General features: G+C 37.6%; 1 protein-coding gene across 2 annotated transcripts in view; it reads right to left on the reverse strand.

Moving 5' to 3' along the window:
• Nucleotides 1-17,946, reverse strand: part of FDFT1 (farnesyl-diphosphate farnesyltransferase 1) — a 67,661-nt gene that overhangs the window by 18,458 nt on the left and 31,257 nt on the right. For both annotated transcript variants that reach the window (XM_001372403.5, XM_007476239.3), the window contains one exon: nucleotides 16,574-16,757. In XM_001372403.5, the coding sequence (XP_001372440.1) occupies nucleotides 16,574-16,757 (184 nt within the window). The remainder of the gene's footprint in view (nucleotides 1-16,573; nucleotides 16,758-17,946) is intronic.

The raw sequence follows: 17,946 nt of genomic DNA on the forward strand, positions 1-17,946 counted from the left end.
AAGCAGGCCTGAGAGGTAGTTACTATATATTTATTGTTCAGTTAACTTCTCTCCTTTGACTTGAAGATTCCAATGCTTAAATGCTTACTACCTATGTGACCTTGAGCAAGTCACTTAACCACTGTTTTCCTTAGCTGCCTTATCTGTAAAATAAGCAGCCAGACTTGACTGCCTCTTAGATCCTTTCTAGCTTTAAAACTATGATACTATCTATGATCTTGTTTATTAAATTCTTACTTTTACATCTAGTACTATACTAAGTGTTGGTGATAAAAAAGCAAAAGCAAAAATAATTCCTGCCCTTAAAGAGCTTACAATTTTGGCCTGTTCTGTAGTGTATGAACTTTCCTTATTTGGGTCATCTCATTTGTATATGTAAATCTACAGGAACTGTAAATTAAAATGGAAGTTGGGGGGCAGTCAGCATTTCATTCACTGCCTTCTTCTCCCTCCTCTCTTCTGCCTCAATTCTCAACCACTTGCAATCTAGATCTCCACTTCACCATTTAAATGAAAAATGTTCTCTTTAGCTTGCTTAGTCCTAAATCTGATAGCTTTTCCCTCAGTCTTCTCTACTACACAACACTGAACAACTCCTTTCTTCTAGATAATCTCTCTTCCCTGGGTTGTCCTCTTCACATTGTTCACTTCTCCTTACTTACCTGTTTGGCTGCTTTTTGTTATCCCCTTTGCTGGATTCATATCCTAAGGTTTTATCCTAGGTTCTAACCTCTTCCCTGTATGATCCCAACAACTCTTCTTAGGTTCAGTCATAATTTTAAGTAGATAACTGCCAGATCTATAATCCTCAATCCAAATATCCTCCTTGAGCTCTAGTCCCACACTGCCACAACTATTGACTTGTTGGATATCTACATAGAGATATCCTGTAGCTCTATCAAATATAGCATTTCTAAAATAGAATTTATTATTATTCTTTTACCATATCAACCTCTCTGGTTGATTTCAATTCCTTAGTATTCATTATTCTTTACTCAGGATAAGCTCATTTTGTAGAATGATTCAGTTTTAATATTCATCAAATCCTGAAGAGCCTTGGTTTCTTCTCCTCTTTGATCAGAGGAGGGGAGTTAGGTGTCAAAGTGAAAAGAATCCTGGGTCTGGAGGCAAAGGAAGACTATCTTCCTGAATTCAAATCTGACCTCAGACCCTTAATAGCTGAATGACCCTGGACAAGTTACCCTCTTGGCCTCAGTTTCCTCATCTGTAAATGAATCAGAGAAGGAAATAGCAAACCACTCCAGTATCTTTGTCAAGAAAACCCTAAATGAGTCAGGAAGTGTTAAGACCCAATTGGAAAACCACTTAATAACAACTGATTAGAGGGCTGGAGAATACAATGATTAACTCCTCCCAATGCCTCCCTTAGGAAAGGCTCAGACTCCTGGGGCTGGAGGCAGGTGGATGAGCTCTGAAACATTCTCAGCTACTCTGTTTGGTTTCCACTCCAGGAACATCATGCCCCTGTACTAGGTAACTTTTGGTGGTCCAGCCCTCTTTTTGGCTTCCATTTGTGTTCTCTCTTTCTCCACTAGACTGTAAGCTCTTTGAGGAGCCTGGCCAAGTCACTTAACTTCTGTCTGCTTTAGTTTCAACTGTAAAACTGGGGATCATTTGTGCTTTGCAAAGGACCTGGTATACAAAAGGCATATAAAAAATATTTACTGATTATTGACTCTTCTTCTCACAACACCTCTAGACTACCCCCCCAGTCACACCCAAATAACCAGTAAGTTACCAAATCTTATCAGTTTTACCTCCAAAAATTATATCCCATTTATTCCCTTCTCTCAATTCACACAGCTACTACACTAGTTCAGACCCTCTTCACTCCTTGACACTTTTTTTTTTGCTTAGATTTTTATTTTTTATTAAAAAAAAATTTTAGTTAATTAGAACATTATTCCTTGGTTACAAGAATCATATTCTTTCCCTCCTCTCCGCCACCACTTCCTGTAGCTGACATGCAATTCTGCTGGGTTTTACATGTGCCCTTGATCAGAACCCATTTCCATGTTGTTGATGTTTGCACTAGGATGATCATTTAGAGTAGCAGTTCTCAACCTGTGGGTCGAGACTCCAGCTGGGGTCAAACGACCAAAACATATGGGTCACCTAAAGGCATCAGAAAATACATATTTCCGATGGCTTTAGCTTAGCCGCTGAGAAATCACGCTACTTTACAGCAAGATCTTGGAAGGAACAGGGACCCTGCTGCCCGCCCATTGTACTAATAATAGTTACCTATCAGCAGCCTTCCCCCTATGAGGGGCGATGGATTTACCCTGTTGCCTGGAGACCAAACTCAAACAGAGATCCAGAGAGAGCACCCCGGTGCTGGCTCCAGAGGGATTAGGAACAAGTCCTGGAGTGGATAACTCTAGGAGCAGACAATGAAGCCGAGTAACCCCAACAAAGTGAAGCCTCAGCTCAAGCTGGAGGGAGATGACAGGAAGAAGGCAGCGTCTGTGGACCCCCTCCCCAGTCAGGACTTACCTCCTACCCCAGCACTCAGGCTGCCTCCTGCTGGATTAATATTTCTCAACATATAATTAAATATTGTTTTTGTGATTAATCACTATGTTTAAATTATGTTTGATTTGTAGCAATGAGAATACATAATGCATATCAGGTATTTACATTCCGAATCATAACTGTAGCAAAATTACAATTTTGAAGTAGCCACCAAAATAATTTTTTGGTTTGGGGTCACCGCAACATAAGGAACTGTGTTGTGGGGTCACAGCATTAGAAAGGTTGAGAACCACTGATTTAGAGTCTATGTCCCCAATCACATCCCCCTTGATCCATGTAATCAAGCAGTTGTTTTTCTTCTGTGTTTCTACTCCCACAGATCTTCCTCTGAATGTGGATAGTGTTCTTTCTCATAAGTGCTTCTGAGTTGTCCTAGATCATTGCATTGCCATTAATGGAGAAGTTCATTACATTCCATTGTACCACAGTGTATCAGTCTCTGTGTATAATGTTCTGGTTCTGCTCCTTTCCCTCTGCATCAGTTCCTGGAGGTCATTCCAGTTCTCATGGAATTCCTCCAGTTTATTATTCCTTTGAGCACAATAGTATTCCATCACCAACATCCCAACTTTGCCACATCCTCTCCAGCATTCATTACTTTCCTTTGCTGTCATGTTAGCCAATCTGCTAGGTGTGAGGTGATACCTCAGAATTGTTTTGATTTGCATCTCTCTGATTATAAGAGATTTAAAACACTTTTTCTTGTGCTTATTAATAGTTTTGATTTATCTGAAAATTACTTATAGTTTCCTTCTTTATATTCAGGTCATTCATCCATTCTGAGTTTATCTTGGTGTAGGATGTGAGATGTTGATCCAACCCCAATCTCTCCCATACTGCCTTCCAATTTTCCCAGCAGTTTTTATCAAATAGTGGATCTTTGTCCCAAAAGCTGGGGTCTTTGGGTTTATCATTGACTGTCTTGCTGAGGTCACTTACCCCAAGTCTATTCCACTGATCCTCCTTTCTGACTCTTAGCCAGTACCATATTGTTTTGATGACCACTGCTTTATAGTATAGTTTGAGATCTGGTATTGCAAGGCCACCTTCCTTCACATTTTTTTTCATTATTTCCCTGGATATCCTTGATCTTTTGTTCTTCCAAATGAACCTTGTTATGTTTTTTTTTTCTAATTCAGAAAAAAAAAGTTTTTTGGTAGTTTGATGGGTATAGCACTAAATAAGTAAATAAATGTGGGTAGGATGGTCATTTTTATTATTTTAGCTCATCCTACCCATAAGCAGTTAATGTTTTTCCAATTATTTAGTTCTAGTTTTAATTGTGTGGAAAGTGTTTTGTAGTTGTGTTCTTATAGTTCCTGTGTTTGTCTCGGCAGATAGATTCCTAAGTATTTCATATTGTCTAGGGTGATTTTAAATGGAATTTCTCTTTCTAATTCTTGCTGCTGAAATATGTTAGAGATATATAGAAATGCTGATGACTTATGTGGGTTTATTTTGTATCCTGCAACTTTGCTAAAGTTGTTATTTCCACTAGCTTTTTAGTTGATTCTCTACTCCTTGGCACTTCTAATGGGATACCAGGCTTCCAGACTCCTCCTCTTCTAATCTGTCTTCAATACAGGTCCTAAAGCACATGTCTGACAATGTCATTTACTGATCAGAACAGCTCCCTACTGCCTCTAAAAGAAATATAAACTCCACACCCTGGAAGGTCATCCAGATGCACTACTGGCCCTTGTTGCCATAATAGAGATCAACTCCTGAACAAATACCTAATCCACCTCCCCATTACCACCAATAATAACAAGAAGTGAGAGGAGAATCAAGGCTTTTCTTGGATATTTGTCAAAGAAAAGAAGGAAAAAAAAAGATAATAGCCCGAGGCAATGGTAAAGCCAAGGGAAGAGTGCTTTCTTAAAGACAGGGGACACAGGAAGATCTGAAATCAGCAGAAAAAGAATTAGTAGATAGGGGGATGCTACAGACTAGAGAGGGAAAATGATATCTGAGAGAGAATCTGGTGGAGAAGATGAAGGAGGATGAGACAAAGGACACATGCAAAGCAATTAGCCTTAAAAATGGAGGGGGGGGGGGCTGCCCCATTATTAAATGCTAGAAGAATGCGAAATGATGCCAGGGGATGCTGAGGCAAAGAAAAGGGGAGAAGTAGCAGCTTACAGCCAACAGTTTCATGTTCTCAGTAAAGTAAGTGTAGAAATCTTCAACTGAGTGTGTATATGTTTAAGGATTGAGGAGAGAAGAATAAAAGTATTTATTAAGTAGCTACTGACATGGGCACTGTACCCCAGAAACCCAAGCGAACTATTATCAGGGAAACTCCATTGCCCTTGCATCCTTGTGACTCTTAACTTAGAAACACCCAATGACCCCACCCAGGGTCCTGAGATGTTTACCTTCTTTTGTCCTCTAGATTTAAGGTGGACAAAGAAATGAATCTTTATGCCTCCAGGCAGACCCCAATCAGATGACCACCTCACCCCACCAAGTGCCAGAGGGACTAACACTCTCCAAGTCCACACTAGGACATAGCATCTAAAGAGTATATAAACCCCAGAACTGATGTCATCTGGGGGACAGCCTCTCCATCCATGCTGTCCCCATGGAGGAACAGCCTTTCCTTTCATGTTGTCCTCCCTAGGAACTGCCCCCCATCTTGCTGTTCTACCTTGCTAACTCCTGGCCACTCTCAACATTACTTTCTAAATTAATAAATCTCTTTTTGTTTTTAAGCTAGGTTTTGGAGTCATTGCATGCTTGCAAAAGGTATCCATCCCGAACCCCAAGGGTATCCTTCCTGCCCATAACAGCTACTATGTGCTTAGGCACTATATTAAGCAATTTACAATTGGCCTTAAGGCTACCTGATTAGCTCCCAGATTATTTCACTAGCTATTAGGCTATTATACTACCAAAAATAATTTTTTCAAATAAAATTCTTTTCTTACTTCTGGATTGAAGAGAGTTTGAAGACTCCTGTTTTTGGTGTAAGACCCTGCTACAAACTTGGGTGTGTTTCTCCCACATCACTAAGATCTATATTAACATCTGAAGGGAAGGTATCAATTAAAGGAGCCCAATTAAAGTTAAAAAATTCTTTACTAACACAACTACAAAACACTTTTCATACAAATAAAATTAGATCTAAACAACTAGAAAAATAACATTAATTGTTCATGGGTAGGACAAGCTAATATAATAAAATGACCATCTTACCTAAATTATTTTACTTATTCAGTACCATACCTATCAAACTGACTTGGGCACTGTACCCCCAGAAACCCAGGGGAACTATTATCAGGGAAACTCCCTTGCCTTTGCATCCTCCTGACTCTTAAGCTAGAAACACCCAAGAGATGACTATCTACCTTGACAAAGAGATGAATCTTTATGCCCCCAGGAAGACCCCAGGCAGATGACCACCGCACCCCACCAAATGCCTGAGGGACTAATACTCTAGGTCAGGTCCACACCAGGACATAGCATCTAAAGAGTATATAAACCCCAGAACTGATGTCATCTGGGGGACCACCTCTCCATCCATGCTATCCCCATGGAGGAACAGCCTTTCCATTCATGCTGTCCTCCCAGGAAATGCTCCCCATTTTTCTGTCCCACCTTGCTATCCTCCTGGCCATTCTCAACATTACTTTCTAAATTAACAAATTTCTCTTTTTGTTTTTAAGCTAAGTTTTGGAGTCTTGCATTCTTTTTTTTTAATTTTTTTTTTAAACCCTTACCTTCCGTCTTGGAGTCAATACTGTGTATTGGCTCCAAGGCAGAAGAGTGGTAAGGGCTAGGCAATGGGGGTCAAGTGACTTGCCCAGGGTCACACAGCTAGGAAGTGGCTGAGGCCAGATTTGAACCTAGGACCTCCCATCTCTAGGCCTGGTTCTCAATCCACTGAGCTACCCAGCTGCCCCCTGGAGTCTTGCATTCTTGCAAAAGGTATCCTTCCCAAACCCCAAAGGTATCCTTTCCGCCCATGACAAAACTACCAAAAAACTTTTTATAAAATTAGAAAAAAATTATAACAAAATTCTTCTGGAAGAACAAAATATCAAGAATATCAAGGGAACTAATACAAAAGAAATGTGGATGGTGGCCTAGCAGAACCAGATTATAAACTGTACTAGAAAGCAGTGATCATCAAAACAATATTGAATGGGCTAAGAGAGAGAAGGGTGGATCAGTGGAAAAGACTTGGGGTAAATGATCTCAGCAAGCTAGTATTCAATAAACCCAAAGATCCCAGCTTTTGGGCAAGAACCTATTTGACAAAAACTGCTGGGAAAGTTGGAAAACAGTATAGAAAAAATTGGGTTTAGATCAACATCTCACACCCTATAAAATAACCCTAAAATAAATTCAAAATGGGTAAATGACAAATATAAATAGGAAAATTATAAGAAAATTAGGTGAATACAGAATAGTACATCTGTCAGATCTATGGAAAAGGAAAAAATTAAGACTAAGCAAGAGAAAGAGAACATTATCGGATGTAAAATTAATAATTTCAATTATATTAAATTAAAAAGATTTTGTACAAACAAAACTCATGCAACTGAAATTAGAAGGGAAGCAACTGGGAAAAAAATGTATATAACAAAAATCTCTGACAAAGGTCTAATTTCTCAACTGCATAAGTAACTAAGTCAAATGAAGAAATCAAACCATTGCCTAATTGACAAATGGTCAGGGGATATGAACAGGCATTTTTCAGAAGAAATCAAAACCATCAATAATCACATGGGAAAGTGTTCTAAATCCCTCCTGATTAGAGAAATGCAAATCAAAACAACTCTGAAGTACCACCTCACACCTAGCAGATTGGCCAATATGACAGGAAAGGAAAATAAGAAATGTTGGAGGGGATGTGGCAAAATTAGGGCACTAATGTATTGCTTGTTGTGAATTGATCCAACCATTCTGGAAGGCAATTTGGAATTATGCCTAAAGAATTTTAAAAGAATGCATACCCTTTGATCCAGCAATACCACTACTAGATTTGTACCCCAAAGAGATAATAAAAAAGCATTATACAAAAATATTCATAGTGTGCTCTTTGTGGTGGCAAAAAATTGGAAAATGATGGGATGTCCCTTGATTGGGGAATAGCTGAACAAATTGTGATATATGATGGTGATGGAATACTATTGTGCTATAAGGAATCATCATTCCTTGCTTGATTTCTATATAAACTGGAAAGACCTCCATGGACTAATGCAGAGTGAAGTGAGCAGAAGCAGGAGAACATTGTACACAGAAACTGAAACATTGTGGGACAATCAAATGTAATAAAGTGTTTGCTACTAATAACAGTACAATGATCCAGGACAAGCCTGAGGGACTTATTAGAAAGAATGCTATCCACATCGAGAGAAAGAACTGTGGGAGTAGAAACACAGAGGAAAAAGATATGATTTATCACTTGTTTGTATGGGTATAGGATGTGAGATTTTGGTTTTTAAAAATTACTTTAGTACAAAAATGAATAATATAGAAATAGGTATCAAATGATAATACATGTAAAACCCAGTGGAATTGCTTGCCATCTCTGGGAGGGGGGAGGGAAAGAACATGAATCATGTAACCATGGAAAAATATTTTAAAATTAATTTTTTAAAATTTCTTTACTCTACCCAGTTGACACTTATATAACTTCCTTCAGCAGAATTTACTAGCATGAAGAAAGTAGAGGCAGAGGGAACTGAAAGTGGAAGTAATTCTGTGCAAAATCTGCCTAAGGATAAGTGGCAACAGGACAAAGAGGTGAGAGATTCACAAAATAGATCCACATAGGACTGAACTGGTTAACTATAAAACTGAGTTCAGGAAATAGGCATAGTGAAGACAGAGCAAAAATCAAATATTGAAGAATGAAGAGTCTGGAGGTCCTGATGAAGGAAAAGAATAGTTTTAAGAGGGGCCAGACTGGGAAGGATTGAATGATAAGAAATTAAGGTCAAATAGGAAGAGATCAACTTTTAACTAAGGAAAGAGAACACTTGTGAGTAACCTTAAGTTCCAGAATATGACCATCCCTATGTTGACTAAGATGTAATAGAGGAACGAATTACTGGATTTGAGAAAACTGAGGAATATGAAGGTTGGGGTATTTGAGAGAATATCAATCTGCCTAATGAAGTTCCTGGTATAAAGGGCAGGAACTGGGGAGAAGAGGAAAGTCACTGAGCTGGGAGTGAACTCCTTGAACTGAATGGAAAAGGAGAATGATTTGAGGACTAGTGGACAATAGCCATCATAATCTACCTAGGCTGAAAGATATTACAGTGAACTTCAAATCCAACACTTTCCTCTATATTATGTATTATATAGTTTGAGGTTTTTTGGTAAATGCATCATTTCCCCTTCCTATTGCTTCTTTCAGGTCACGGATGCCATCTTACTTTGCATCCCACCATTGAAGTAAGTAACTTAATTTTACTTTTGGAAAGGACTGGGGTGAGGTGAGGCCAGGACAGGAGGTAAGCAAGAGAATCATTGAACTGATACTTTAATTTGGATAAAATACCATTATATATAATTCCTCATAACCCCCCAAATAAATAGCTACTAAAAATATTTGTATGTTGTAGGAAGAACAAATCAAATTCCTTCTATAAAAAGCAAATCACTTCATCCTGATCCCTTTCTATAGTGCTTAGGTGAATCCCAAACTTTTCATTTAATTACATTATTTCTTATGACATTCTCCAATATTTGCATAAATACTACTTAACAAAATTCTAAACTATATTAAGATCAGAAACTCTGTTTTCTACTTCTCTTAAATTGCACATGGTACCTGTGCAATAGGCTTGGGTACCTAGGCAATAGGCTGGGTATATATAAAAAAGCTCAATAAATATTTGAATGGAATTTGTGTGTTTAAGCCAGTAAACACATATTTTTTCTTCCTAATTCCTAGTTATTTCTATTTTGGTGTATATTTTAGAGAGTAGTTGATATATTTGAGAAGAGTTGAGAAGTAGTGAAAATTGTTTATATACTATAAAACAAAGAAATGTAAATATCTTAGGTAGATACTGATATATAGCACATCTTTTCTGCCTTTTCTTCCCTTAACATGAGTATACATATAACAGAATCAGCGATTAAAATTTACATTGTCAGCATGGAATCTAGAAGTCCCCAAAATTGTAATGTAGTAAGAGTTAATGACTCCCAGTTCATGTAGCTTGAAGGTGAAAGCCCCGAGGGAAAATACAATCTCTTTAGTCTCAGACTAACAACAAATCCTAAAGTAGTTTAAGTGGGGATGGCTAATCCCATCAGGTGTTAAGTATCTCTCTTGCCCCAATGGTTTCTCCCCTTAGGCCAAAATCCTTTACCAAGGTAGCCCAGTCTTTGGCTATGTCTTTCCCTTTTGTGTCCATGGTAAAGCATCAACCCCACACTGTTATTCCAGTCTAGAACTCCTCATTTTCCTTCTTGACCCGGTAAAGCCAATCAACTATCCCTCTCATCTTTAGTCCCTATGGTCCCCTAGAAAAGCATTTAATCTTCCCAACTTTAATGGCTCCTTGGAGTCCTCCTCTTAGCTTGGATGTCACTCCCAGGGATATTGTCCCCAGAGTCCCAGGTGTAGACCCAGTAAAAGTTTTGGCACCAGGTTCCGAGTAAAGGGCCAAATATTGGACTTGTCCCTATCCTGATTAAAGACTTAGTTTTTCTGACTATTTAATAGTTCTGTGTTTTGTTTTGTTTTGTTTTCAATTTAACAACATACACAGGGATCAATGAGAACACTGGTAAAGGATTGCTCCTTGTAGAAATATCATTAATTAACAAAAAATGAAATCACCATTCCTCTGTACAATTTTAGAAATAATTCTTTTAACATTTTTCTTATCTGCAAAATTATCATAGAGAATCATGTGTAGCCAGGATGCTATAAGTTCCAAAATATTTTATCTCCAACAACTGAAAAGGTTTAATAAATGTTACTCTAAGTGTCAATATTGTATTGGTTTGTTAAAAAGGAAGGTTCTTTGACAGATGTGTAGAGTGTTAGAAAAAGTGTTAATAATGTAAAGGAACATCAATAAAATTTTCCCCAAAACTGATATTAATAAAAATGAACATAAAGGTGATTAGCCAAATATCAGAAGAAACCTACTCAGAGAAGATTTACAAATCTTCCAAAGGTAGTCAAATGAACCAAGTTAACTCCTATAATTTTCTCAGAAAGGATATAAGAAGATAATACAACACTGCTATATACTCAACTGTTGTGTTATAATAATAAGATACTGTCATAATAAGAGAATGGAGGTCTACAAGGAGTCTAGAAATTAGAAAACTCCTAAAGAAAAAATGGCAGTTTTTCTAGCATTACTGAGGAGAGAATATACCATATCTCCAGGCAATCATTAGAGGTTCTATAAACAATTATCCCTAGAGAATGAAATTCTAACAATGCAAACTTCCCTTTAAATTATCTATCTCTGGATGGGTAAACTGTATGCTTGCCATTTTTTTTTTGCTTGTCAACTTCTAATTAATTTTTTGAAATTTGGTTTCCTCAGATTTACCACCAAAAAGAAATTCACATTATTAGCATTGGTGGTTCTTCTTGATATGTCAACCTCTATAAAGTAATAAACTGAAATTCTAGTTTATCAATCATGATTGTGAGTTTGACTGTTGGTCAATTTGAAAGAGCCTTTTCACTATCAGTGGGCACTTATCAAAATGAATCCCTGAGCCTACAAAACTCCAGATTCATAATGTGGTCATGAAGTACATATTCACCAAGGTATGCATACACCAGGTATTATCTTTCACAGAGTCACAGGTAAAAGTTATCTAAGTCCAACCCTTTCATTTTAGATCTCTTTATATCATTCTACAAAGAAAATTCCTAGAAAGGAGGAATTCAATAGAATGCTGAGAGGGGCAATTAATTTAGTTTAAAGAAAAGTGAACTTCAAGTCCTAAATCTATCACTTGCAAGGCATATATAACTAGTCAAGTCACAAGCTCTCAAATTTCTTCAACTTTAAAATTGAGACAATATTTGTGTAGCTTGCCTCACAATTTTGAGGAAAGCAGTTTAGAAATTTTAAAACACTATATAAAATAGGGGCAGCTCATGTATACAGCTAGGTAGCTCATGTATACAGCACCAGGTCTGGAAACATGAGATCCTGGGTTAAAATCTAGCCTCAGACACTACCAAGCTGTGTGACCCTAGGCAAATCATATAACCCATACTCAGTATCAACTCTAAGACAGAAGGTAGGGGTTTACAAGAAAGAAAAACAAACCAAAAAAAAAACTATATAAAATAAATCTATCATCTACTATGTGCTATATACTGGAGATATAAAGACAAAAAGTGAAACATCCCCAAACCTTCCAGACATATTGCATAAATACAGTCTAATTAAAAAAAAGATAAATAAGTTCATATACAGATATATGGAAAATATAGGAGATCATGGGGGGGGGAGGTGAAAGTGGGAACTAGCACCTGAGGACAATCAGTCAGTAAAAATTTATTAAGCATCTATTTTATGCCAGGAATTATGCTAAGGGCTGGTGGTTAAAAAAAAAAAAAGCAAACGACCCTGGACCTCAAGGAGTACATAGTTTCATGGAGGAGACAACAAACAAATATGTACAAAAAAAAAGCTATATCAGAAATTTAGGAAATAATTAAAAGAGAACCACTAGAATTAAAAGGGATTAGGAAAGGCTTTCTGTATAAAATAGGATTTTAGTTGGAACTTTAAAGGAAGCCAAGTAAGCCAAAGGAAGAGATGGGGGAGAACCAGAGAAAATATGAACAAGCATTTTGTTCTGTTAGCAGAGCAGCAAGAAGATCAGTCACTGGGTCAAAGAATTCGTGTTTAAGAGTAAGGTTAAAAAAAATGAAATAGATGCATTTTATTTGATTGTAAAGTTATAGGGAGTCATTATTAAGGTCAGGGAAGGGGGTGATATGGTCTGACCTAGGCTTTAGGAAAACCACTTAGTGGCTGGAGAATGGATTGGAATGGGAGGAGATTTAAGGCAGGCAGGCAGTCAACACATGAGGTAATGAGAGATAGGTGGGATCAGGGAAGTAACAGTATCAGAGGAGAGAAAGGGGCATATTCAAGGAATGTTGCAAAGATGCCACAAATCGTGAGTAGATAGTTCTTGGCAACAAATTGGATACAGGAAGTGAGAGAAAGTGAGAAACTGAGATGATACCTAGGTAGTAAGCCTTATAGGAACAACAGTAACAGGGAATTTAAGTCCTCAACAGTAACAGGGAATTTAAGAAGTGGGAGGAAAGTTTCAAGGGGGAAGATAATGAGTTCAGTTTTGGACATGCTGTGTTTAAGGTGTTTCCTAGACCACCAATTCGAAATATAAGACAAATAGTTGGAGATAAGAAACAGGAGGTTAGCAGAAAGTTAGGGCAGAACAGGTAAATTCTGTGGCTCAATAGCACAGATATGATAATTAAATTTATGGGAGGTAATGAGATCACCAAGTGAAAAAGAATAGAAGAGGGCCTAACAGAATCTTGGGGGAACCTGATAGTTAAAGGGCCTAATGTTGATAATCTAGCAAATAAGACCAATACGTGGTCTAACAGTTAGTAGAACCAGGAGAGAGTGAGGTCCTGAAAACCTAGAGAATGTCAAGGAGAAAGTGATCAACAGGCTGAATAGAGGCTAAGGAGAATTTGGTCAATTAGGGGATAATTAGTTACTTTGCAGACAACCGTTCCCACAAATGATGAGACAGGAAGCTAGATAGATTATAAGAGATTAAGAAGAGAGTGACAAGAAAGTGAGAGGCCTTTTATACATAAAATATAGAAAGAGTTCTATAAAAATAAAGAGATGAGACCAGAGAAGTGAGGTGAGGAGGGAATTACATTCCAGACAGAAATGGTCAGTGCAAAGATATGGAGAGAAGAGACGAAACACCACGTATGAGTGAGAGTAAGAAGGCCAGTTTTGAAGGACAAAAGAGAACCACCACAAGATTAAAAAAGTAGGCTACCACTTGATTATAATGAACTTTAAAAGCCTATCAGAGGAGTTTGTTTAATCATGGGCATTAAATGGAAATTATTAGATTTTACTGAGGTAAGAGGGTGACATGGTTAAACCTCTGTGTTAGATTTTCCTAACACTTTGGCAGTTTTGGGAAATGTTTAACATATTACAACAATAATTTTTCATGCCTTACATTTATTTAATGCCACAAATAGGCATTAAATTTGAAAAATGAACATTGACACTGGTTAGGGGCAAAATTGAATAAAAAAAACAGATGGACTGAACTGCAGCTAATTAATTATGCTTAAAGAACAATCTGCCCAAAGGGATATATAAAACTATGCCATATGACTCAGTAATACCACTACTAAATCTGTAGCCCCAAGGAAATTTTTAAAAAAGGAAACAAATCTACAAGTACAAAAATATTTACAGAATCTTTTTTTTTTTTTGTGGGGATGTTAATCAAATTGGGGAATGGCAAAAACTAGTTATGTGTGAGTTATCTTGGATGAGTTTTCTATAAAATAGTATTAGGCAAATATATGTTTGATATTCAAACAAAGTGCCCCACCCTCCCAACAGAATTGTGCTCTCTACAGAAGAGTTTTGAATGCTTGGCAGTTTAAGCTCAAGAAAGGACCTCAGTATCTACCACCTTAACTTGTCAGAGCTTCAAAATCTTCCTTAGACAGTTCAAATGGAAACAGTTCAGTTTCCAGGCATGGTGCTGACAGACACTCTAGGTTTCAAGGCATATGTGAAGTGTGAATCAGACTTATTTGTCTAACATCAGCCAAAACTGAAAACACCCCTACTTAACACTTTGTAAGCCACAAGTAAGAGAATTCACAAGTAACTTACTTGGAGAGCTCCACCCTTTTAAACCAATCAGAAACTTGTGAATCCCATGATAAAAAGTTGATACCTTCAGAGGATGAGAAGTGGATCCCACAGACACTGACCCCCTGGGCAGTGCTAGGCAATTTGGAAGCTGTAATTATCCCCTGTGAAGAGGAGAAGGGACAAGAAAGGACTATAAAAGTCCTGAACATTTTTGGCTAAGGGCTGTAGTCTTCGACTGGTGACCTGCCTCTTGGAGGTAACTTAGGTCTTGGACTACCTCTTGGGTGAGTGAGTAGCTGGCCTTCCTTTCCTGATGTCTGGAGAGAGATTAGTTTCTGGGAGGCCTTCCCTTCTTCTAGGAAGCCATGTGGGTGGAACTCTGGATCCTTCAGTGGAAGGTTAACAAGCTCTGCCTGGCTGAGCCAAGCACAGAAACAACCAGAAATTTAATGTGAGAGGGTGGATATCTTCTCTACTTTCTTTTTGAATTTCTCTATTTTCACTCTTTCTGCCCTTTTTGTAAATGAAAGCTATTAAAAATCATTTTGACTTAAGCTATAATGTTTTCAATTGGTGACAAGATTATTTTAGAATCCTCACATATTTAGTCCAACCCCTAAATTTAATTCCTTACAGATACAACAAATGAGGTCAGCAAAGCAGTTCTGTAGACTTTCAGTTTGCCTTAGGCAGCCCAATACCTTTTCTCTCCCATACTTTCCTTTAGTGACCTTCCAAACACTGAGCTAGCTCTGGCATTGCATGCATCAACCTCATCATCTATGTGGATTTCTGGAAAGTGTACTGTCAAGGTAAGTTAACTTAGACACAATATTCAAAATGTCTCCATTTACTGTAACCATAGTTCTACATAGAGATGGTGTGGTACTAGCTAATGAAGAACCTGTGTTGTTCATATTAATTGCCAGGCCAAAATCAGCACAAGCAGCAGAGAATCAATCCATGCTCTGTTGCATTTCAGTCTCAGAGGCTGCACTGAATGCAGAATCATCCAAGAACAAAAATTAATGCACAACTCTCCCCTTAACTTTAGTTTTGGTTTGTAGCCTTTTCTTTTCTTTTTTTAAAATCCTTACCTTCTTGGAATCAATACTGTGTATTACAAGGCAGAATATTGGTAAGGGCTAGGCAATGGGGGTGAAGTGACTTGCCCAGGGTCACACAGCTGGGAAATGTCTGAGGCCAGATCTGAACCCAGAACCTCCCATCTCTAGGCCTGGCTCTCAATCCACTGAGCTACTCAGCTGTCCCCTATAGCCTTTTCAAGTTAAATTATTTACTATCAGTGTTATAGCTGACCCTGATGCCGTTTTTCATCCTCATTTAAGGCATTTAACAACATCTCAGAAAATATCATGCTAAAACATATGGGAGCAAACACATAACTCTCCTTCCCTCCACTGGTAATTGGGAAAACTTTAGAGCACCACCCATTATCCATAACACATGCAAACATCCCATCTTGGAGCAGGCATATAATATGAACTTCTCTGGGCAACCACATTTTGTCATGCTATTCTCATGACATGACTGATTAAATCAAAGGCCTTTTTCAATTTGATGAATATTGTATACAGACCTTTGTTCTACTCCTCGAGTTGTCAAGCAGCATACCTATACTGACTGTTCCTTGGCCTCTTCTGAAGCCCACTCTCATTGTCACAGGACTATTTTCTTTCTTTTATAGAAAGAGACAATGGAGACATCTTCATTATCTCCTGGGAAAATCTCCCCTTGCCATATAACCCAGATGATTTCAACTTTTGTATAAGCAACAGACCCCCTGCCTTATAGATTTTTGCTGGAATGGAATCAGTACCAGACATTTTGTCACACAAGAAAAGTCAGAAAGCATTCAAAATTTCTTCTTCAGCTGGAAGTTTAGCTAGAGAGAGATTCACTTCAACCTGACATTTACAATCAGTGGCTTTTAGTATTGGCAGTATTCATCTCTCCAGAATCATGCCCATATCAGTGTGGCTCCTGAGTTCAAATCTGGCCTCAGATACTTCCTAGCTATGTGACCCTGGGCAAGTGACTTAACCAACATTGCCTAGCCCTTTCTATTCTTCTGCCTTAGAACCAACACACAATACTGATTCTAAGATGGAAGATAAGGGATTAAAAAAAAATTCTAATACCGTTGAGAAGTCTTCTAAGACTTGCCGATCCTTTTCATTGCTTTCCATGTAACTCCAATCTGGCTGGTACAAGTAGGAATGAAAATTTTTCAACATTGTGACCTTTTTTTCCATACTGATTGTCATGTCATCTTCCACAGTGTCCAGAGCTCGAAGAACCAGATAAAATATGCATACAGCATTGCTGAAAAAGAGAAGAAGCAATATTTAGGTCTCAAGGCACTGACTGAATAAATTTATCTACTAGTGTAACCCACATAATACAAAATATTTCAATAACATTCTTCAAACAACTGGAAAGCTAAAATAGCCAAGATTTTTTACACAATATTCAACATTCTACCTTTTATAAGATGCTTCTGATACACACACACACACACACACACACACACACACACACACGGGCATTTTATTCAAAAAAACTTAAAGGACAAAATCAGACTGTGAAAATCGCTGCATGGACAATCCACCCCCCCCCCCCAAACCCCTTTCTATTAAATACCCTTGGAAAAGATGTATAAAAGATTGAAACAAATTCATCTAAGAAAAAGAGTCATTCCCCAAGAGATAAATAATCAAAGGTTACAGTTTTCAACCAAAGAGAAGCAAATGATCAACAATATTTAAAATATAATGTAAATTGTTAATAAGAATAATGGAAATTACAAGAATGACAAGCATGATGAATAAAGAAAAGCATGGAAAGACTTACATGAACTAATGCCAGGTAAAGTAAGCAGAGATAGGAAAAAAATATACAGGACAACCATGCAAATGACAGAACCACTAAAAAAAAATGAAGATAAATACTGTGAAATGATTAAAGAACAAGGTTGGCCCCAAAGGAAATATGTAAGAAGACATTTCTGCCCACTTCTTTGCAGAGGTGGGTTGTTCACAGGTATGGACTTTACATGTGTCAGATTTTTTAGATATGGTGAATGATTTTGCGGATTTTTTATTTCCTCCCCCCACACCTTAATTTTAAAAATAATTTTTTGTTTTAATGATGGCCACTGAAGAAGAATGAACAATGTAAAAACAAACAAAAAGAAATAAAAATCTGTAGGTTTTTTTGGGAGAGAAGTTGGAAGGCAGAAAGCAAATAAAACAACACTCAGATTTCACTTTATATCCAAACAGACAAAGATAATGAAAGACAAATTGTCAGTGTGGATATACAAGAGAAATATAAACATCCTCATACTTGTGTTGGTTGTGAGATTTAAAATAGTGAAGCCCATAAACTGTAGTGAGTTAAAATGGTGGAAGATATAAATTGTGATAGATATAAGAGAGGGTGAGTAAATTTGACCGCAGAAAATATGTTTCACTACAGTGTCTTGGTTTTAAACCAAATATAAGGTGGTCGC

This window comes from Monodelphis domestica, chromosome 1 (assembly GCF_027887165.1).
Source record: "Monodelphis domestica isolate mMonDom1 chromosome 1, mMonDom1.pri, whole genome shotgun sequence".
NCBI lineage: Eukaryota > Metazoa > Chordata > Mammalia > Didelphimorphia > Didelphidae > Monodelphis > Monodelphis domestica.